The sequence below is a fragment of the Balaenoptera physalus genome, assembly GCF_965194825.1.
Source record: "Balaenoptera physalus genome assembly, chromosome: 7".
NCBI classification, from domain to species: Eukaryota; Metazoa; Chordata; class Mammalia; order Artiodactyla; family Balaenopteridae; genus Balaenoptera; species Balaenoptera physalus.
The window spans coordinates 1,052,606-1,073,756 of record NC_138886.1 but is presented as its reverse complement, the minus strand read 5'-3'; the positions used below and the strand labels follow the sequence as shown (position 1 = coordinate 1,073,756).

Sequence of the window (21,151 nt, the reverse complement as noted above, 5' to 3'; positions counted from 1 at the left end):
AAGAAACACCATTGCACACTCAGTAGAATGGTCAGAATTTTTTTTTTTAAGATTTTTTTTTTTTTTTTTGATGTGGAACTTTTTTAAAGTCTTTATTAAACTTGTTACAATATTGCTTCTGTTTTATGCTTTGGTTTTTTTTTTTTTTTTTTTCTTTGTGATGAGAACTTTTTTTTTTTTTTTTTTAAATTTATTTATGGCTGTATTGGGTCTTCGTTTCTGTGCAAGGGCTTTCTCTAGTTGTGGCAAGCGGGGGCCACTCTTCATCGCGGTGCGCGGGCCTCTCACTATCGCAGGCTCTCCTGTTGCGGAGCACAGGCTGCAGACGCGCAGGCTCAGTAATTGTGGCTCACGGGCCCAGCCACTCCGCAGCATGTGGGATCTTCCCAGACCAGGGCTCGAACCCGTGTCCCCTGCATTGGCAGACAGATTCTCAACCACTGCGCCACCAGGGAAGCCCTATGCTTTGGTTTTTTGACCGCGAGGCATGTGGGATCTTATCTCCCCGACGAGGGATCAAACCCGCACCCCCTACATTGGAAGGCGAAGTCTTAACCACAGGACCACCAGGGAAGTCCCGAATGGCCAGAATTTAAAAACGGACAATACCAAGTGCTACTGAGGATGTGGAGCAACCAGGACTCCCATACCCTGCGGTGGGATGTGAACGTGCAGCCAGAAAGCGTCCTGGCAACTCTGGAGGAAGTTAAACCTACCCTGACCACACCGCTCAGCATCCCTGCTCCGTATCACCCCAGTGAAAATGAATTTCCTTCACACAGAAACTCGAACGCAGGCTTGATGGCAGCTCTGCTCCTGATCCCCCAAAGCCAGAACCAACTCCGAGGGCCTTCAGGTGGTGACTGGCTGACCAAGCTGGTGCCTGGTGCCGGGAGTGCCCCTGGCAAAGAGGGGGTGCTGAATTTCCAGGGCCCTCTGCCTAACGACAGAGGCCAGACCTGAAGGCTGTGGCTGCTTTATTCCATTTATGTGACGTGCAGGGGAAGAGCCCGAGCTCCCCAGGGCTGGGCCACGGGAGGGCTGGAAGGAAGAGGGGCCCCGGGGTCTTTCGGGGGTGGAAATGTTCTGTGGCCTGAAAGCGCTGGTGCCCACAGGGCTGTCTGTGTAAACACCGGCAGAGATGCACAGTGAAAGGGCGCATTTTCCTGTATTTCTTTACACAGTGGGAGAAAGAGGCAAACGCTGCCGCAGTGTCCACGGCACCTCCAGGCTGGGTGGTTGGCACGGGACCCCACTAGGGACCTAGCCGCGACACGCCCCGGTCTCTGGGCTCACCGCCCCTCCCGCGCCCCCGACCCTGCCCCGTGGGACCTCCTCAGGCCGCCCGGCTCCACCACCTGTCTCTTCCCTGCAGGGGCGCGCGCGACAGCCCCGCCCGTGACAGTCCCCTCCCGTGATGGCCGCGCCGCTCAAGGGTGCGGGCTGGGGGCGCGGGTGGGCGGGGCCTCGGCGCCCTCCCCTTTCTCTCTGGGGCGGGGCGCGGGGAGGGGGGGCGGTAGGGTGGAGGCGGGGCCGCGGGCACCTCCCACCAGCAGCGCCGCCGCGCCCCCGGCCCTCCCTCCCCCTCCCCTCCTCCCCCCTCCCCGCCGCGCGCCCCCGCACCGCCCCCTCGCGGCCACGCGCCCTCTCCCGCCTTCTGCTCCCCGCCCCCACCCCGCGCGCGTCCCCGCCGCGCCCCCTCCCCGCGCCTCCCCTCCGCGCGCGCCCGCCCGGCCGTCAGAGGCGAGCGCTCCGGCGCGGACGCGGGGCGGGGAGGAGGCGCGGCGGCTGTTGCGGGCCGGCCCGCGGGGCTGAGGCCGAGCCGAGCCGAGCTGGGCCGGTGCACGGCCCGCGCCCACCATGCGGCGGCTGCGGCGCCTGGCGCACCTGGTGCTCTTCTGCCCCTTTTCCAAGGGCCTGCAGGTAGGCGCGCCCCCGCCCCGGCCCCGGCCGGCTCCCGCCCCCGCCCCGCCCGCCGTGGGGCCCGGGCCTCGGCGGGGGCGCGCGGCGTCCAGCCTGGGGCCCCGGGCGGGTTCGGGACTCGAGGCCGATGAGCGCTGCGGTGCGTGGCCCCCGGGGAGGCTGGGGGCAGGGAGGACACTGGGGACTGGGGTGAGGTTTGTCCATGCGGTGAGCGGATGCTGCAGGGTGGCACCCCTGCCTCTGGGGCTGAAGGAGGCCCCACCCCGCCGCGGGCTGGACCTGCTCCCGCAGGCCCAGAAGCCACACCAAGTCCGCCCCGCTTCCCTCGACTTAAAAGACCAGGTTTGTTTTTCTGTGATGGAAAACTTGGGACACACAGAACCACCCTAAGAAGGACATACCCTCCCCCCGGGCCGTCCCCCAGCCAGCCCGAGCTTAGGAGTGTGCCCGGACCCCACAGTGACCTTGGACGAATCACTGCCCCTCTCAGGACCCTGCCGTCTGCAGGGGAGGCCCAGGCTGCCTCAGGTGCCAGCTGTCAGGAACCCTGTCACCTCTGCTTTGGGTGATCTGAGCCAGGCCCACATCAGAGTCTCAGATCTCACAGCAGGCCACACCTACGACCTCAGTGCCCTCCGGGACCCCAGCCCCTGGGCGGAAGGAGACAGCCCTGATCGGAGCCCGGGCCACGGTGCTCCCCTCTGGGGAGAAGGGTGGGAGCCGGGTAACCCTGTGCTTGTCTGCGCCGGAAGCCCTCCCTGCCCGCCTGGGGCCTTGGGCTCGTGGCGGTCCCCACCCAGCGCTGGGCAAGGTGGGAGCCCAGGGTCTGTGTCCACCCCCATGCTGGGAGGCAGGGGGTGCAGCAGCCCCCGTCCTGAGGGAAAGGCCTTGACCGAGCTGCCGCAGGGGAGGCCAGAGTCGCGGGTCCCGGACCCTGGGTGTCAGGCCTCTGAGCTCAGCCCGGGAACGGCAGATGGGCATGGACAGGAGAGGGGTTCTGGTGGGTTCCCAGTGGCTTGAGCCCAGGACCCCCCTTAATGTCAGGACACACCCCGAGCCTCAGTCTCCCTGCCTGTGAAGCACACTTCTGGGTTGGTAGTGAGGGTTGGAGGTCGTGGCACATGTGGGTCCCTGGCCCCGAGTGACCACCCCCCCAAGCGGCTTCACGAGGAGCCGGGCAGGCCCCAGTGGGGGAGCAGCTGCACAGGACCCACTGAGGAGCAAGGCCCTCCCTGTCCTGGGGGCGCACTCACCCATGGGTGACAGGACCCACGGGGCCAGGGCAGGGACTGCTCCTGGAGGAGGTGCCCGCCTAAGATAAGGGCCCGGGGCTCGGTCACAGCTAGCCAAGTGCGGACGGTGTCCTGGGAGCGGGGCCGCCACGCGAAGGCCCGAGCTGGAGGGCGTCCGGCGGGACAGTGGGCAGTGTCCAGGGTGGGCCCTGCAGTCAGTCTGGGAAGCTTGGGTCCGGCCCAGGGCAGCCCCTGGGTCCAGTGCAGGCTACAGCGTGCCCTCCTCCTGGCCATCCCCCTAGGATTCCCAGCGCTGGCCCCCGCAGAGGCCCTGCCCACCTCCGCCTTGGGGCTTGGTTCACCAGCGGCTGGAAGTCCTCTGACCTCGTCCTGCCAGACAACAGCCCCAGCTCCCCGGCCCCCCACCCACTGTTCCTCTGCTTTCCTGTTTTTCCCTTTGAACAAAACTGGAGGAAACAGATGCAGTGGCAGGCACTAGTGGGCCTGAGAGCCAACCCTCTCCCTCTGCCCCAGGGCCACCCCAGGCCCCTGGAGCTCTCAGAGGTCCTCCTGCCTGCAGCCCCTCCCGGCTGGCCAGCCGCGTGAGTTGGTGCCAGGGAAGCAGGAGGTGAGGACCCCGCCTCTCCTGGAAGAACCGTAAAAATGAGCACAGATGCCTGGGCTGGGCCTGCAGGCCCCTGCCCTGTCCTCAGTGGGGACCCGTTGGCCGCATTTCTGGGCCCCAGCCCCCAGGTGACTAGGACCCAAGACTAACCAGGACTGGAGCCGCTCCCTGGCCCACAGGTGGCAGGGTGCGTGACCAGGGCTGGCAGTGGTTCTCCTCTGGGGCAGGCTGGCCTGAAGCCCCAGGCCCTCCTGCCCTCCTGCCCTCCTGGTCCCTGGGCCCGGGCCCTGTTCTCTGGGGCTCAGCTGCCTGGTCAAGGTGTCTGAGCTCTTGCACGGGACAGCGCCTGGTAACCCCATCCCATCAGCTGGCCGCCCCTGGACAGCAGCCAGTGAGGCCTGTGAATTACCAGGGTAGGGGTAGGGAAGGAAGTTGATGCCCCTGCAATCCCGGCTTGGGGGCTGGATGGGAGACAGTGCCCCCAGCTCCTGCAGGGCTCTGGGACCCTCCCACCCTGTGATTCTACCCGTCAGCTGGGGAAACCTGGCAGAGGGGCTGAGCCCTCCATAGAAGCAGTTCCCGGCCCACCCCAGACTTCTGGGACAGAGCCTCTGGCAGCAGGGCCAGGGGCTGCATGTCTTAGTTATCTATTCTTTGTCGTGGTAAATTATACGTCACATAAATTTAGCATCTTAACCATTTTTAAGTGCACGGTTCAGGGGCATTAAGCACATTCACATTGTTGTGCAGCCGTCACCATCCGTCTCTAGAACCCGTCTCATCTTCCCAAACTCAAACTCCGTCCCCTTTAAACACTCACTCCCCATCCTCCCCAGCCCCTGGCCCCGCCCAGCCCTTCCTGTCTCTGTGGATCTGACTCCTCGAGGCCCTCACCTGGGTGGAATCACAGGATCTGTCTCCTTTGGAGACAGATGACTCTGGACATGATGTCCTCCAGAGTCACCCATGCTGTAGCCTGGGTCAGGATTCTCTGCCTTTTCGTGGCTGAATAATATTCCGTCGTGTGGATGGACCACATTTGGTTTATCCACTCATCTGTCAGTAGACAAGCGGGCTGTATCCACCCTTTGGCTTCTGTGATCGTGGGTGGGTGAGGCCGTGTCTCTTAACGGCTCGCAGGGTGACCGTGCCGCCAACCCCGCGCCGCCTGCTGGCCCGGGTCCAGCCCGAAATCTCCACCCGCCAGGGGCACAGTGCGCGGGGGCGTAGGTGCTTCTCCCGCCTGACCTTGTGCAGAGGTTACACGTCACTATGAAATGCGGGCAGGACAGGAGGGAAAATTGTTCAAAATCTCTTTATTCAGCAAAATAAAGAGCGTCTACCCCATATCTCCCTCATTTTGGAATTTATTTTTACCTGCCCGTGAGATTTAAAGGTCTGGGAGACACCAGGCCCCGGCCCCACCCATAGTGGGTAGGCGGAGGGGGAGGGAGACGTTGGGCTGGGTGGGTGCTGGCCCCCAGATGGGGGGCACCCCTCGGGAAGGCTGGGGTCCGGGACGTGGGGTCAGCACCCCAAATGCGGCGCTTCCTCATGGCCCCCTCCCCCGCAGGGCCGGCTCCCGGGCCTCAGGGTCAAGTACGTCTTCCTGGTCTGGCTGGGCGTCTTCGCGGGCAGCTGGCTGGCCTACGTGCACTACTCGTCCTACGCTGAGCTCTGCCGCGGGCACATCTGCCAGGTGGTCATCGTAAGTGTCACCTCGGGCCAGGCCTGTGGGCTCCTGGGCCAGTGCTCCTGCCGTGGCAGCTTAGAGATGTGGCTCAGAGGCGCCGGCTCAGCGGGTTTTAAGACACATCTGACCGTGCCAACTGCAGAGCTGCCCCCGGCGGGCCATGGGGGAGGCCAGAGAGGAATGCGGAGGCCAAGGGGAGGCCGCGCAGATGCGGGCGGCCGGGGACGGATGGACGGAGCCAGCTGTAGAGGTGTCCGGGAGGGAGACACTTTAGCCCAGACGGCGACAGGCAGGCACTGGTGGCCTTGAGGGCCTCTCCTGGGGCCAGGGGTCCAGCAAAGGAGGCTGCGGGGCATGGTCTTCGGGGCCTCAGACGGGAGACAGCGCTAAGTCGCCACCATGGCCTCTACAGCAAGGCCGTGCACGTGCACGTGAGGGCGCGTGAGCCTGCGTGTGCTTGTCCACGTGAGTGCTTGTGTGCCCACGAGCGTGCACACGGGGTGGCTCACTGCTCCTGCTGATGCCCTGTGACTGGCTGGAAGGCGAGGTGATGCCAGCCGAAGGGGCCCTGGCAAACCTCAGACTCTGATCCCCCCGGCCGCCCTGCCTGGCCTCCCCGGGCAGGTTGGAGCCCTTGGCGAGCCGACCAGGGTTCTGAGGCCTCCATGCCACTTGGGGACGGACCTGGGAGGACCTGCCCTGCCCCAGCAGAGCTCCTGGGGTCTCGAAGGGGGAGCCGTGGGAGACGCCCGCCTTGAACCCGTCTCCATTTGCCTCGCACCAGCCGGCGGCCTGGAGTTTCTCCTCCTCTGCAGGATGAGGGCATTCCTCCTGGGAGTCTGTGTGGCGCCCCGGAAGGGCTCAGCAGGCCTGTTATGGGCAAGGTCCCAGGGGGGCCACACTTGGGAAAGTCCAGAGGTGGCGGTGGGAGGGGCACGGGGGTCCAGAGCGGGAGAGCCCATGCGTCGGGACTTGTAAGGGGCCCATTGATGGTGGCGGGGCTGCCACCAGGCACCGAGGGCACAGTCCCAGCTCAGAGGAGGCCTCGGGCCTCCCGGCCATTCTCAGGCAAGCTCGTTTATTCCAGAAAGGCTCACTGGGGCCCTCTAGGGGCCAGCCCGAGCTGGGGGGCTGGGGAGACCCAGGGGCAGGCGTGTGTGGGGATGGAGCCCGTCCTCTGGGTTGGGGCAGGGAAAGGCCCTGCTCTGGGGACCCCTCGGGGGTCCGCCTGGTGCTGGCAGTGGGTGGAGGGGCCTTTGCGGGCAGCAAGACCTGGGAGGAGACGTGAGATGGGGTCTGGCCAGTGGCATGCAGTGAGCAGGTGCTCAGAGCTGGCGGGTGTTTTCTGAGTACCTCCTGTGTGCCCCCAGCAGCGCCCCAACATGCAGAGGACCGGGGGGCCCTGGGGGAGCAGAGGAGGAACCTGCCCCTCCCAGCCAGAGGAGCTGCAGCTTCCGTTTTCCCAGTGCCCTGGCTGCTGGGCCCCGCGCTCCTGAGGCCCGTCCCTGGCGCCGTGGGGACACCCTCTCCTTTCCAGAGGAGACCTGCCCGCCTCACGGGGGTACCAGCCGTCTCCGAGATATTCCACAGCTTGTCCAAGGCCACCCAGTGTGTGTGTGGGGAAGGCAGGACCAGGGGCCGCGGAGCCGGTGCCCATGGACCTCTGGGTGCCCGGCCGGGTCTCCACCACCGCCCCGTCTGCACACAGTAAACAGGCTGGGAGGGGAGATGTCTGATGGGTCGCAGGAGCCCTGAGGCTGATGGACACACTGCCCACCTCAGCTTCCGTGGAAGCCCCTCCCCACACTGGTGGGCGGTGTGGCCGACAGGTCCCTTCCCCCGCCCTGGCCCAGCCCTGCCGCCCACGCTCCCTGGCAGACCACCCCACAAAGGCCCTGTGGCCCTGGGGCTTTTCAGGGGTCAGAACAGACCCCTGTGGCGGAGGGCCTCCCTCCAAGGTAGCAGAATGAGTGTGTGGTCTCTTGGTTTTCCTCTTGAACGGCTGTCGTGGCCTCCTCCCTGGTTCCCATAGGTGAGTCCAGGGCCTGTGGCGCCTCCCGCCCCTCAGCACACTCTCTGCACCGCCCTTCCCTCTCCTTCCTCCAGGCCCTCGCCACCAAGGGCCTGGGCACCATGGCAAGGGTGATGCATACCCAGGAGTTCACCCCACACTCGCTCCAGACTCCACGGCTCCCCCCACCCCGGCCTCACCTTCCTGCTCAGGTCAGCCCAGACCCCCAGGACTCAGGGGGCTGCAAGGCCTCGTCTAGAGCCGAGAAGGGGCCAGCGGGGGCGGCAGCTACTCCAGAGCCTGACCTAATTACTGCAGAAAGCTTCTCCCTGTGCATCTGGCTAAAGAAGGGGCCGGCGGGCGGGCAGGACGAGCCCCCGCCCCCCAGGCCACTTCCTGCGTCTTCCTCTCCTCAGTGTGACCAGTACCGCAAGGGCATCATCTCAGGCTCCATCTGCCAGGACCTGTGCAACCTGCGCCAGGTGGAGTGGAGGACCTGCCTCTCCTCTGTCCCGGGCCAGCAGGTAAGCCCAGCAGGGTCGGGCCAGGGTCAGCCCCAGGGCTCAGACGCCCTCGGTGCAGCCAGAGGGGCACATCTGCACGGAGGGTCCCTGTGGTCCTGTGCAGGTGTACAGCGGGCTCTGGCAGGGCAAGGAGGTGACCATCAAGTGTGGCATTGAGGAGAGCCTGGACTCGAAGGCTGGGGCAGACATGGCCCCCCGGCGGGAGCTGGTGCTCTTTGACAAGCCCACCCGGGGCACCTCGATTAAGGAGTTCCAGGAGATGACCCTCAGCTTTCTCAAGGTCAGTTGGCCCTCCTGGGGGCCAGTCAAGTTCATGCCCAGGGACGCGTGACAGGGCAGGAGGCAGGCCGGGTGGAGGCCACACGGGCCAGCCAGGTGCCCGGCTAGCCCCCCAGCTCCAAGCAGAGCCTCCCTCAGGGAGCGCACCCACAGGCTTGAGGCCCCGCCCCAGGGGCATCTCCGGGGCGAGCAGGAGGAGGGGGGCAGATGAGAGGTGAGTGGGCCCCACCCAGTGCTTCCACCTCTGTGCCGAGGGCCCCAGGCTCCGAGAGCGCTGGGGGAGAGACGACGCAGGTGGGCTTCCAGGAGTGGCGAGGGGGCCTCGCAGGTCCCCGGTTGTCCCCTCCATCCTGTCGGCTGGAGGCGGGGCTCCCCCTGCCTGGCGGATGCGCGGGGTCCGGAGCGCAGCCTGCTGGCCGGCTGCCCGACGCCCTGGCCTCCTCTCTCCTGCTCCCAAACCTCAGGCAAACCTGGGAGACCTACCCTCCCTGCCCGCGCTGGTCGGACAGGTCCTGCTCATGGCCGACTTCAACAAGGACCACAGGGTGTCCCTGGCCGAGGCCAAGTCAGTGTGGGCCCTGCTGCAGCGGAACGAGTTCCTGCTGCTGCTGTCGCTGCAGGAGAAGGAGCACGCCTCCCGCCTGCTGGGCTACTGCGGGGACCTGTACATCACCGAGGGGGTCCCGCACAGCTCCTGGCCCGGGGCTGCGCTCCCGCCCCTGCTGCGCCCGCTGCTGCCACCCGCCCTGCACGGGGCCCTGCAGCAGTGGCTGGGGCCCGCGTGGCCCTGGCGCGCCAAGATTGCCATCGGCCTGCTGGAGTTCGTGGAGGAGCTCTTCCACGGCGCCTACGGGACCTTCTACATGTGCGAGACCACGCTAGCCAACGTGGGCTACACAGCCAAGTACGACTTCAGGATGGCTGACCTGCAGCAGGTGGCGCCCGAGGCCGCCGTGCGCCGCTTCCTGCGGGGCCGCCACTGCGAGCACAGCGCGGACTGCACCTACGGGCGCGACTGCAGGGCGCCCTGCGACACGCTCCTGCGACAGTGCAAGGGCGACCTGGTGCAGCCCAACCTGGCCAAGGTGTGCGAGCTGCTGCGGGACTACCTGCTGCCCGGCGCCCCTGCCGGCCTGCGCGCCGAGCTGGGCAAGCAGCTGCGCACGTGCACCACGCTGAGCGGGCTGGCCAGCCAGGTGGAGGCGCACCATTCGCTGGTGCTGAGCCACCTCAGGAGCCTGCTCTGGAAGCAGATCTCCAACACCAAGTACGCCTGATGGCCGGCCGGGCCCTCCCGCTCTGCCCAGGAACCGCTCCCGCCCTCGGCCCCTCCCCCTTCCCGCCCCCAAAGGACGGGGCTGCTCCAGGGTCCAGAGCCTGCGGGTCCCCAGAGCTCGGGCAGCCGTGGGGCTCCTGCCCCTACCCCCGCCACCCCCAGGGTTTTCTAGGCTCCCAGACAGGACTGTTCAGCTGGAACAGGAGAGGGAAGGACCTAGAGCCTGAGCACCAAGGGCTGGCCGAGGGACCTGCCCAGACCAAGGTTTTGTTACTTTGGAGAACATGTTGTGTAAATAAATAGATTTTCTGAGTCCCCACAGCCCACTCCAGACCCCAGCCTGACGGTCTGCGGGAGGGCAAGGGCAAGGTGGGGGGCAGCTACATCCTGGCAGTTGGTTGGTTGGGGTTACGACTGGAGCCAAGGGCAAGGGCGCTGAAAGCTGAGCCCCCAAGCCGGATCCGGTGTGGTTCAGACGGGGACGTAAGGGTGGGCTGACAGAAGTTTTTTCTCCAGTTCTTCTCTCGTAAGAGCTTCTACACTAACTTCTCCCTGTACTGCTTGCTGCACAGAACAGCGCGGCCCAGCCTAGGAAGGCTTCTCCACTGATGCCAATGAGCCACTAGGTGTAACACCCACTGTCCTGGAAAAAGTCAAGGGTCCCCTTTTCCCTATGCCCTCCTCCCCCAAAAACAGAAGCTGTGAGCCCAGGAGCCTGACCCTCTCACACCCTCAACTCCTGCTGGGGCCTCGGCTGATCAGAGAAACGCAAGTCAAGACAGTTTATTCAAGACCCATTTATTCTCTAGTTCTGCCCGCATGGAGACACCCTCCTTGAAAAGGGGTTGAATCCTTCCGTTCACTTTAACACCCTGTGCTGAAAACATGTCTTCCGAGGTTTCAACCCCGAGATCCACAGTCTTAAAGCACTGATTCTTAAACCTCATCTAGATTTCTCCCCTTGGATGGGGGGAGATGACCCAAACACAGAGAAGAACAGCTCAGGACTGTGGGCTCTGCTCGCCCAGAAGACCTTGCAGCTCCCCTGACCAGCCGGCTGGAGCCAGGATTAGGGCCCTGAGACGAGGGGCGCCTGCTGGGCTGCTGCCACCGCAGATGGGCCACGCTGCCGTTGGGCGCCTTCCTGCCCCACCGCCACCGGCCCCCAACTCCTGTCCTCTTCATTAGGCTGGCTGTCACCTTTAGTTTCCCTGGAGTCTGGGGCTTCCAGACGGTCTCTGCTCACACTTCTGTATCTCGCCTGCTGCCTCAGCACTGCTGATTCACACTAGGGGGGAAAAGCACACAGAACTGCTTTTCAGCACACCAATGTTCCACACCAAAGTTATTTCATAAGCCCGCAGGTTCTTTTTCATCACAGGAGACTCCCAAGGCCATGACTTCCTCCGGCTGCCCACTGCCCTCGCCAGCAGACTGGATGTGCGTGGCCACGGTGCGGAGTCGGGCACACCCCCTGGCTCCCCTCCGGCGCGCTCTCCTGGAGAACTGAGGGCGGTGCCTTGGGCGCATCCGCAGGATTTGCAGACAGAGAACCGAGATGACCCACTAGCCGCGCCTCCCCGTGCTGGATGGACTGGACCACAGTCAAGCCTCCTCAGCAGAGCAACTGCTTCTGGAATGCAAGGTCACAGCTGCTTAAGCCTCTTCAGCCTCTCCTGCCAGACATGCCAAGCCCTGCTCCCCTCCTTCTGAACATTCCACCCAGTTTCTAGGGGAATTCAGCCAGGGAGGTTCTACCAAGTAGGATGGGACAGGAAACCCAGCTGCTGCCGGGCTCAAAGGTGGACCTACCGGAGGTACCGCCACCTGCCACCCTCTCTGCTCAGCAAGTCTGCTTGCTTCCGGCAACTACACTGTCACCCCAACCCCACTCCAGTTGACAAGCCACAGCGCACGATACGAGGAAGCGGGCAAAAACTCTGGTAGCTGCTTAGTAGCGGCCAGGAGTAGCCAAGTGTTCAAGATTCTCAAAAAACAAAAAACAAAACACAACAAAAAACAACAAAATAAAGAGCACACTCCCAAAACTTGGATTAAGAGCCAACCAGACACATGCTGTGCAGGCAGCTCCCGCCCGCCCTATGGTCCCTCCCAAGGGCATCAGCATGAGGGCTGGCTCTGAGGCTGGGTCACACCAGCTCTGGAGGGAGCCAGCTGTCGTGTCGTGAGGAGCCCCGGGCCCCTGCTAGCAGCCAGAGCACGCCGTCTTGGAAGTGCTTCTTCAGATGCTGCAGCCACAGCCACCCAGCCAGGCCGCCTGAGCCACAGGCCTGGCAATCTGCTGCCAACACGCCGTCTAACGGGGAGGTGGCCGAGGTCAGGCCACTGTCCTGCCTCACCACCAGTTCTGCCCACGGTGGCTTTCACTGTCAGCTACTTGGACATTCTCACCTCCCCTCAAAGCACAGCCACAACTCATACCATGTGCTTGTATTAAAGGGTCCAAAAGTTCTGTCAGACCCCCAGCCAGGCACCCCGCTCCCAACTTACCTGTCATGAAGCCAGTCCTAGAGTGACAAGAGCCACACCTGCAGGTCTATTCCACTGACCAGACGCACAGGACCGAGCTGGGCCCACGGACCTGAGAAATGGAATCCAATCTGTGAATCCCTCCCAAATTATTTTCTATAACAGCGTTTGTCAACCTCGACCCTATCAGCATTTGGGACCCTGTAGCTTTACTGTGGGGCCGTCCTGGGCACCACAGGACACGTAGCCACAGCCCTGGCCCCCACCAACTAGATGCCAGCAGCACCCCATCCCTTTCCTGCCCTGCAAGTTGCCACGTGCCCTGGGAGGGGGACAAACTGCCCTTAGTCGAGAGCCACTAACCTACAGCTTTTGTTCAACCCTCCAACTTAAACATTTCAGGAAACAGCAAAATGCACTCTCCACCTGCAAGGAGACCAAGACACCCCTGGTTTGGATGATCATTTTTTATAGGGTTACGGTCGGCCTGTCGAGGGGCTCCACAAAGGGGCCCGACTTCTGCCTCACCGAAAGGACAAAAGCCAGGAGTGAACCTCTGGCCTTCCTTCCAGAGTGACTCGTCTCAAGGTCCTCAGAGTACGCGTGCTCGTGGACCAGTGGCTCTGGGCCCCCCTCACCCCCACCTAGGGTCCTACTCTGAACAGGGCCTGGAAGCCCCACAGGGCCTTGATACCAGCTCAGCGGCCCTCAGCCAGGGATGCAGGTCAAACTTGCCCAAGGATTCCTAAAAACTCCTTGCCAGACAGACCAACAGAACAATCATTTCCAGTAAGGAGACGCTCTCCTGGTCAATCCCATTGTGCCCAAAGCTTGCCATATGCCTGTACACATATCTCATTTAATTCTCACAACGAGCTTTATTTTATAAAGAAAAAGAATATCAGTGTCTTCAAGGGCCTGCGCACAGCTCCCACCGCAAGCGCACGTGGAAACAAGGTGCTCCCTCACGCAGCTTTTGGGGATGTCCGGCTACAAACCATTCTTAGTGCCCACTGTTCTGAGCACTGAGCGTAGAAATAGCCGCTTCCTCTCCGCCCCAGCGTCACAGGTGCAGCAGGGCGGCCGCACCCGTGGTGCCGGCAAGTCCGGCATCTGCAGGGCAGTGTCCCTCGCGCCCGCCCAGCAGGCCTCCAGGAGGAGCTCAGAAAAGCACTGCCTCTCACCTTGGTCTGGACTGTGTCGGCTGGTCATTCTTGCCTAGCTTCACAGGCGAACAGCCGCTGTCCTTCCTGTACTGAACAAAAGTGGTTGGCCCAGAATCAGAGTGCAAGAAAAGCTGGCTGCCGTTATTACTGTTGCCAGTATTTAAAACTAGTGAAGGCTGGGCTTCCCTGGTGGTGCAGTGGTTGAGAATCCGCCTGCCAATGCAGGGGACTCGGGTTCGAGCCCTGGTCCGGGAAGATCCCACATGCCACGGAGCAACTAAGCCCACGTGCCACAACTACTGAGCCTGCGCTCTAGAGCCCGCGAGCCACAACTACTGAAGCCCGTGCGCCTAGAGCCCGTGCTCCAGTGAAGAAGAGCCCCCGCTCGCCGCACCTAGAGAAAGCCCATGTGCAGCAACGCAGCCAAAAATAAATAAAATAAACTTATACATAAAGAAGAACTAGTGAAGGCTGCTACTGACACATGAACCCTTCACCTTTACACTGTCACCTTTCAGACCCGCAATGGGCAGCCCGAGGCAAAAATTAAAAAGGGCTGCCTATGCTGGCACCTTGCAGTAGGCTGGTGTGTGACGAACCCAGGGGATCACAGTGCAGCCAGGAGGGCCCTCCTTAGAAATCTCTGCACCCTCTCCCAGGGAGCTACTAGTGAGGTCCTAGACAGATCAACGGATCAAAGAAGTACACTAAACAAGGCAACACAGGAAACAGTTATCTAGAATTTAGAAAAACCTCACGTAAGGTAGCACAGCTGGCCTTCGGAATTGTCTCTGTAACGTTTAAACCTGGCAACTTTATTTCTAGAGTTTCTGGCTGCACAACCCATCATAAAATTTCTTTTAGGAGAGAGTTAACTGCCCATGGATCCACCCAAAGTAAGTCAAATTATTTCAGATTCTTAGGTGGTATTATTGAGCTCACGCTGGAAACGAAAATTCTAGTGCCACCCTTTTTTAATCCAATGTGACAAATCTTCAGCAAGTCAGCCTTACTGAAACCCACTCACCTTTCTTGCTCATCACTGCACCAGCGGGTCACTCCTACCTGCTGCCGTCACACACCTGGCAACCTCGTGTTCCGCGGCCAGCCATAGAACTAGGAGGGAATTAAAGTGCTTTTACACGGTAGGCTTCAGGCTGCCAGTAAACACACACCCCGCCCCCCCCACCGTCAGCACACCGTCAAGTGTCAGACTATCAATCATCCAGATGTCCACGGGCCAGAACGCTGGGCAGAGTCAAGCCTCGCTTCTCTCCGCCCCCTAATGACACAAATGCGGCACAGCAGCCGCATCTGCAACGCCTCTAGGGGCAGTGCCTACAGAAGATTAAATAACTCAAGTTTTTATTCCCTGACCACATGGGTGCCCTGGCCCCGTGCTTAGGATGTAACAAAAAAGGCATTCCACTAGCACAAAAATTATTCTTCAGCGCAAACCTGTCCCAGCACACGTGTCAACTCACCTGAGACCCCAGCAGGCCCCTAGTTCCCAGCAGGCAAACTCCCTAGAGAAAAAAAGAAACCCACGCTTTATAACAACCTTACAAGCCCACAAAAAGGCCCTTCACCCAGGCTTTGTTTTGCTGCATTTGACCTCCAGGCCTACACGTGTCTACACACCAAACCCAGATACCCTCCGTGTTTTACTCCCTGTGTAATTTGGGGGTGTGTGGAAATTGGAGGTTACAATACAGTGGTGCAGACCGCAGGTGATCAAGGGACCAGGCTATGAATGCGGCCACCCCTTCCACAAGGAGGCCACCGCATTCACACCCACTGTACTACACACACACACTATAATTCAGAAACCGCCTCACTCTTAGAGCAAGCAGTGACAACCAGTCCGTTTAAAGACAAAACAACAGATGACTGGGAGCATAAAGTGACTTCCTCCAGGTCGCAAGCAGGGAAAGCAGCGGCGCTGAAGGGGGGGTGGGCAATTTCTGAATGAAATGTCCCGACTCACCCATTAAACTACTGCTGCCTAACCGTGTTCTCGAGGCTTCAGAGCCGGGAAAGTGCGGAGAGGATAGCAATCCGCGGCGCCCCCAGCCCCAGACCCACGATGCTCCTCGGAGGCGCCGGAACCTCGCCGCACCCACCCGCGCCAACACAAAGGAGCTCTGCGCCCGCCTGTCCCGCGGACCCGGGCGCACACCCGACCATCGCGACCCACGATGGAGACGCGGAGGGCGGGGCTCGGCCGGCGGCGGCCGCTGGGGCGGGCGGGGACCCGGGCTCCGGCCCCGAGGCCGCGCGAACCCAGCAGGCCACTCACCCTCCCTCCCCACCCGCCGCCCGGAAAGGACGCGCGATAGCGCGCCGCGCCTTTTATAGCGCGGACGGCGGCCCGCGAGGCCCAATCCGCGCCCGCCCCGAGTTCGCCGCCGCCGCAGCGCCCTCTAGCGGACCCTCCAGGCTGCACCGCGCACGTGGCGCCTCCGGACCTCGGCCGAGCTCCCCGGCCTGGTCTCCTGGGCTCACCTATCGCGTTCACGGGCCCTTCCCGAGCCAGCCCCTCCCAGCTGTCAGAAGGTCCCGCCTTCCCGCCCGCGGGTACGGCCCGGACCCGTGGCCGGCGGGACAGCACCAGTCAGCTCCTGCGAAGCACTTAGAACAGGGCCAGGCACAGAGGCACTTGATAACGTCTCCCGTAGTTACTGCCCCGACCCCACGAGCGTCCCTGAAGCTGGGGCCACCTCTTTGTTCCCTGCAGAAGGGCCTCCCGCTTTCTGGGGAGGCTTGGCTGAGCTGCTGTCTCTGCCGCAGCCCCCCTGGAGCCCCTGCCCCTCGGGCTGGGTCTGAGGCCCTGCTAAAGCCTTCACCTTTCCTACAGCTAGGGAACTCTGCCTTCCCTCTCTCAGGAGGGGTCTCCTGGATCCCACCTCTGACACGGGGTAGGGGCTGCCAGGGGGCGCTGGGGAGCAACACTTTGCCCCCTTTGACAGGGAGACCTCTGAGGTGGGGTCAGGAAGGACCCGCCATGAACTCATTAGTCCCCTGAGATTTCTCACGTGCTAACAAGTTATTGCTGACTTGGGCTACACCCCAGTGTAAGGTGTTGCCAACGAGGCAACAATCCTACAGGATTCTCTGTGGTTAGCAGCACCTGTCCTCGGAGCAGAGTGGGGAACCCCAGACCTGCCCCTCTGGGCAGCCCCTTTGGCCCCTTAGCCAAGAGCATTCCCAGCAGCACCCTGTCCCAGGGCAGGGGGGGTGCCCTCCGCTTGAAGCCCAGTGCAGACAGAAGGAGCAATGGGGCGTGGTTTTGCGGGCACAGGCTTAGCTGGTTTGGGGAAGGAAGGACCCGTCCCCTCCCACCCACCCAACAGCCTGGAGGAAGCTAAGTCCCAGCCAGAGGGACCAGCTGGCAAGCCAGAGACCCAATTCTCCAAGAAGTTTCCAAAACCGGAGAGGGATTTCCCCTGCTCCTCTCACAGCATCCCTCGGCCACCCCCGGATCGAGTGCTCCACCACCCTGGCCCTGGCGCGGGCCGTCACGCTCCGGTCCCCGAGGCAGGTGGTGATGATGCAGTTGGTCACACTGTTGAACTGGGCGACGGTGGCACGGACGGTGGGAGCCAGGTACTCCTTGCCCCTCTCGTCCCGCTGGGACCAGATGGAGCCCAGGCAGTGGTAGGGCACCACCTTCTTGAACAGCTCCTGGGGGCAGGGGGAAGGTCACCCAGCTCTGCCGCACCCCAGCTCAACACCCACAGTCCTCCCCAGGCCCAGGCAGGGTCACTGGTCGGAGCTGGAGCTCTGGAAGCTGGGGACATAGGGGGCGACTATCTTTGCTCCCGGCCCAACCTCAGCCTCTGGGGACTGCTCCCTGTGTGTCCAGCACAAACCTTGTCTCATACGCTCACGCCCACCCCACACACAGCCCCGCCTCTGCCACCCTCCCGGGAGTCTCAGCCCCAGAGTGTGGACCCCTGCTTTCCCAAACAAGGCTCAGAGTGGTCAAGGAGATCTCAGATGTTGGAAACTGTGACCAACGTTAAAATCATGTTTGCATTAGACTGAGTCTCTCCACTTCCAGGGATCTGTTCTAAACAAATGAAGAAGTATGGACGCAGATGTTCCCTTCAGCACAGTGATGGGGGAGAAAAATAGGAAATGGACCCAACATCCACAGTAGGGGCTCTTCGGAAATTCTGATTCAGGGCCCCAGAAAATGCAAAAGAGGAAGAGGATGGACTGACCAGTGTCCACCAGGGGAAACCGGGTTCTGGAAGAGCACATGCCCCAGAATCCTCCCTGCCCGATTCCCGCAAAGGCACAGGCACACACAGAGGGGGAGGGCGGGAAATGGGGCACCACCTGCTAGAGTGGGAGGACTTTGTTCTTTACTTAATTCTTAAATCCTTTAGAATTCATTATTTTACATTTATTGTCCTTGGAGTAAAAACCTTTAAAAAATAAAAATGAAATAATGTACTTTACTCCATAGATGAGTGCTAGATAACATACAACCCTCCAGGTCCTCCCGTCCTGTCTCACCTCGGCTTGTGGGTGGGCCGCCCCACGTCGGCTCCCAGCCTCCCTGCCTCTGCCACACATGCCTGTGTCATCCCTCCCCTGAGGGTGGATGGGCTTTGGGACTGGGTTCAAATGGATAGAATTGGGCAAAAGGGATGGGTGGTTGTTTCCAAGACTGGTTTATGATAAGTCTGTGAGTTTCTGCCTGGTTCCCTCCCTCCTGTGTTCATTCTCTCTCCCTGTCTCTGTCTCTCTGTCTCTGGTACAATGTTCTAGAGAAGCAAGATCAGGTATTAACAAGCTGCCCTAAGAGGCTCCAGTGCAAAGAACCGACACTGGGTCCCGGCCCACAGACAGGAAACACCCGAGCCCCCGTCCAAACTGAATCCCGCCAATAACCCGAGAATGATCTCAGAGACAGACCCCACCCTGACTGAGCCTCAGCTGAGACCACAGCCCAGCCTCCTGGGGGACCGCGGGGCAGAGGCTCCCAGCTGAGCTGAGCCTGCCTCCTGGTCACAGACACTGAGAGGGGCAGTGTTTGTCCTTGCACGCGCTAAGTTAGGGGATGCTGTCGCATGGCACAGACACCAGGACGTCCTTCCAGCCCCGGGCCTGGCCCTGCCCCCCCATCCCCCCACCTCCACTCCTCCCCGCTCTCTCCAGCCACACTGGCTCCTGTCTCACCTGCTCTCCGGCCAAATTCTCTTCTGCCTCCGAGTCTCTGCACCTTTGAGCTCCTCGCCCAACTCACTGCTCACAGAGTGTGCAGGGCTGGCTGCTCTTGTCTTTCTGGTCCTGGCATCAATGTCACCAGGGAGCCTTTTAGACCCCCAGGGGCTCCCGGCCCTTCCTCCGGGGCCCTGACTCATTTCCCTAGAGCACTTGCTCTTCTCTCTCACGTGGATTTGCTTTATCTGCCCCTCCAGGCCGTGAGCTCCTGCAGGGCAGGGACCACCTGTCATGTCAGCACCGCCCCCGGGCCTAACACAGCCCCTGCTCAGGGTGAGTGCAGGGGGGACAGTAGCTGAATGATCTATAGGGGGTCTCAGAGCCCCCTCCCGCCTCTGAGCAGCTCCCACTGTGTGTGGGCCTGGAGGCTAACAATAAAAGGTGCCTGTTGGATCCGCGGCAGGGGGACGCCCAGAATGACCCCGGGTGTCCCTTCCCTGCTCCAGTTGCTCCATCCAGTAGAGTGTGCACAGCCCGCCCCCTGGTGGTAAGCCCCGGAACTGCAGCCCCAGGCAGGAGACCAGAAAACTAACCACAGAACTTGTTGGGGGTCCTCAAGGCAGTGGTTCCACCAGGGCCGAGGGGGCAAAGGAGCAGGACCTGCCGGCTCCTGGGGGACGAGAGGGACCTCAGAGCCTCTCTTGCTCCCCTCGTTCCCTCCACTGTCCTGGTGTCCAGTTCACTCCGGAGGCCTCCTCATCCCAACCAGGGCAGTGACTCCACCCACTTCTAAATGAGGACCCCCCAGGCGCCAACAAGGAGGGTCTTGCCCCTGGTCCCCGATGAGTGGTCCAGTCTCTGCCACCTTCTGCACCCCACGTCCCCAGTCCCCCAAGTCCCCAGGCTGTCCCCTGCTCAGAAGGGCCTCAGGGGGTAGAAAGCACTTTCCAAGGACTCAGAGCACAGTGGGTCAGGGATGGAGAACCAAGGCCAGCAGACTCCTCTGCAAGCTTATGCGACCTTAGGGATCACCCCGTCTGTGCACCCACTTTACAGAGAAGTAAGCTGAGGCCTCCTGTCCTGTAGCCCCTCCACAGTAGGGAGGGGGTCTCATCCTAGTGCCCGGTGCCCAGAGTAGTGGACACAGGGCCCAGACCCTGTCTTCTCCAGGCAGCTCTAGCGATGGCCCAGGCCAGGCAGCCCCCTGGGCACCGCTTCCATCAGCCTGGCATCTCTCCCCTCCCCGTGCTATGGGCCGGGCATGCTGCCAGGGGGTCATCATCCCCGCCCCGTGGCAGAGCTGCCCCCAAACCCCTCCTTCTCACCCCTTGTTCCTCCCCCGTGTGCACTCCCCTCTGACCCCCGGCAGGACAGTCAGTGTGTGAGTGTGTGTGTGTGTGTGTGTGTGTGTGCACGCGCTCACATGTGCCCTCATGGAGACGCCCAGAGGAATCAGCCCCACATGGGAAGGGTGGGCAGGGGTCCTCCAGGATCTGAGGGGCTCTCATCCCAGAGTAAGCCCCATGGGAGGGTTGAGGTTGACCGGGGATCAAATCTAGGACATGGCTGTTAAAGTGCAGACAGGCAACGAAACTCAATCCTGGCGCCGCAGTGAGACACGTCCTCAGGGTACAGACCAAATCAAGATTGGGGTGCGATGTTTTTGTTGGACCTCTGGAAGAATTAAGGTGCCAGGGAGGTCCTCGAGGTGCACACAAGGGCCTCTAGGATGCTCGAGGCTGAGAGCCCCCAAATTCTAATCATCAAACCTGGAGAAAGAGGCATGTTTCCTAAGGGACCCTGGGTGTGGCCCTGAGCACCTGGAGTACATTGGAGTCAAATGTACAGAAAACCCTCCAAGTGTCGGAAGCCCCGCGTGGCTGAGATGGGGGTGCGGCTGCCGCGGGGCGACTTCTCCAGGCAGGAGACGGGCTGAGCGCCTTGCACACATGGCGTGTGTCCCGACGCCTCCTTCAGACGTGGCCGGAGCAAGTGAACATGTGAAACGGAAGCGTCTCAGAGGACAGAGCCAAGAGGACAACACACCGGAGCCGCAGAGCCAGTGCTTCAGGGACACCGCCCCCAGAGGGGGCCGCCCCTCCTCCTTTCTGGACGGGAGCTCCCGGGCCGCCATCCGCTCTTGGTCCACTGGGGATGCTGACCCCCGGGCTGGGGCCACTTCTCGTTTAGCTGGAAGGTGTGTGATGTAGCGGAGCCCCTGCAGGACGCAGACCACAGGGGTCCACGTTCCAGCGCCCCGGTTACAGGAGACTCGGGGGACCTGAGACGCAAGGTGGGATGAAGACCCCTGACGTGAGCTGTTGTGGCCGAAGCGAGGACCAGGCAGCGACTCAGAGGATGAGGCAAAGTGACGCTGTGCCCGTTCTGAGCCTTCAAAGGGCCCCTGTTCCTTCCCGGCCTGTGTGCCTCCGTCACGGCCACGAGACAAGTGCCACAGCTGAAGCACAAGGGGAGCAGAGCCGGCCCAAATCAACCCACCTCCCGCCGACCCAAAACTGCCAGAACAAATACAGCTGAGCTCCACAGCTGAGCCCAGCCTACATCAGCCAATCCCAAGCTGAGCCCCAGGCAGGGAAGCTAAATGCATTTGTAGGGGGGCGTTCCCTGGTGGTCCAGTGGTCAGGACTCGGCACTTTCACTGCCCAGGTGGTTAGGACCAGTGGTTAGGACGTGGCACTTTCACTGCCCAGGTGAATCCCGGGTTCAATCCCTGGTTGGGGAACTAAGAGTCCACAA

The 21,151-nt window shown here is 61.9% G+C and overlaps 1 protein-coding gene and 1 long non-coding RNA gene across 8 annotated transcripts; one reads left to right on the top strand and one right to left on the bottom strand.

The window, feature by feature from the left end:
• Nucleotides 1–1,668: 1,668 nt before the first annotated feature.
• Nucleotides 1,669–9,872, top strand: DIPK1B (divergent protein kinase domain 1B). Of its 6 annotated transcripts, none has more exons than XM_082470044.1 (6): nt 1,669–1,923; nt 5,354–5,488; nt 7,580–7,696; nt 7,901–8,008; nt 8,112–8,288; nt 8,752–9,872. In XM_082470044.1, the coding sequence occupies exons 1-6, from the start codon at nt 1,861–1,863 to the stop codon at nt 9,562–9,564; spliced, it is 1,413 nt and encodes a 470-aa protein (XP_082326170.1). In that variant the 5' UTR covers nt 1,669–1,860; the 3' UTR covers nt 9,565–9,872. The 6 variants fall into 6 exon arrangements, with proteins under 6 accessions (XP_082326170.1, XP_082326171.1, XP_082326173.1 ...); XM_082470045.1 differs by having other exon boundaries at nt 1,671–1,923; nt 7,631–7,696; XM_082470047.1 differs by lacking the exon at nt 5,354–5,488 and having other exon boundaries at nt 1,674–1,923.
• A 458-nt stretch (nt 9,873–10,330) lies between these two features.
• LOC309664582 lies at nt 10,331–15,570 on the bottom strand. 2 transcript variants are annotated; one of them, XR_014265937.1, is made up of 5 exons: nt 15,207–15,570; nt 14,704–14,745; nt 14,247–14,335; nt 12,075–12,165; nt 10,331–11,550 (listed from the first exon to the last, which is right to left on the bottom strand). It is a non-coding gene; the product is annotated as an uncharacterized lncRNA (long non-coding RNA). The 2 variants fall into 2 exon arrangements; XR_014265938.1 differs by having other exon boundaries at nt 10,331–10,851.
• Nucleotides 15,571–21,151: the final 5,581 nt, after the last annotated feature.

Bases quoted from the DNA above. Each gene is read 5' to 3' on its own strand.
- DIPK1B (XM_082470044.1), top strand. From the start codon at position 1,861: ATGCGGCGGCTGCGGCGCCTGGCGCACCTGGTGCTCTTCTGCCCCTTT. The intron at 5,489-7,579 runs GTAAGTGTCACC...TCCTTCCTCCAG, and splicing joins ACATCTGCCAGGTGGTCATC to GCCCTCGCCACCAAGGGCCT. The intron at 8,289-8,751 runs GTCAGTTGGCCC...CCCAAACCTCAG, and splicing joins TGACCCTCAGCTTTCTCAAG to GCAAACCTGGGAGACCTACC.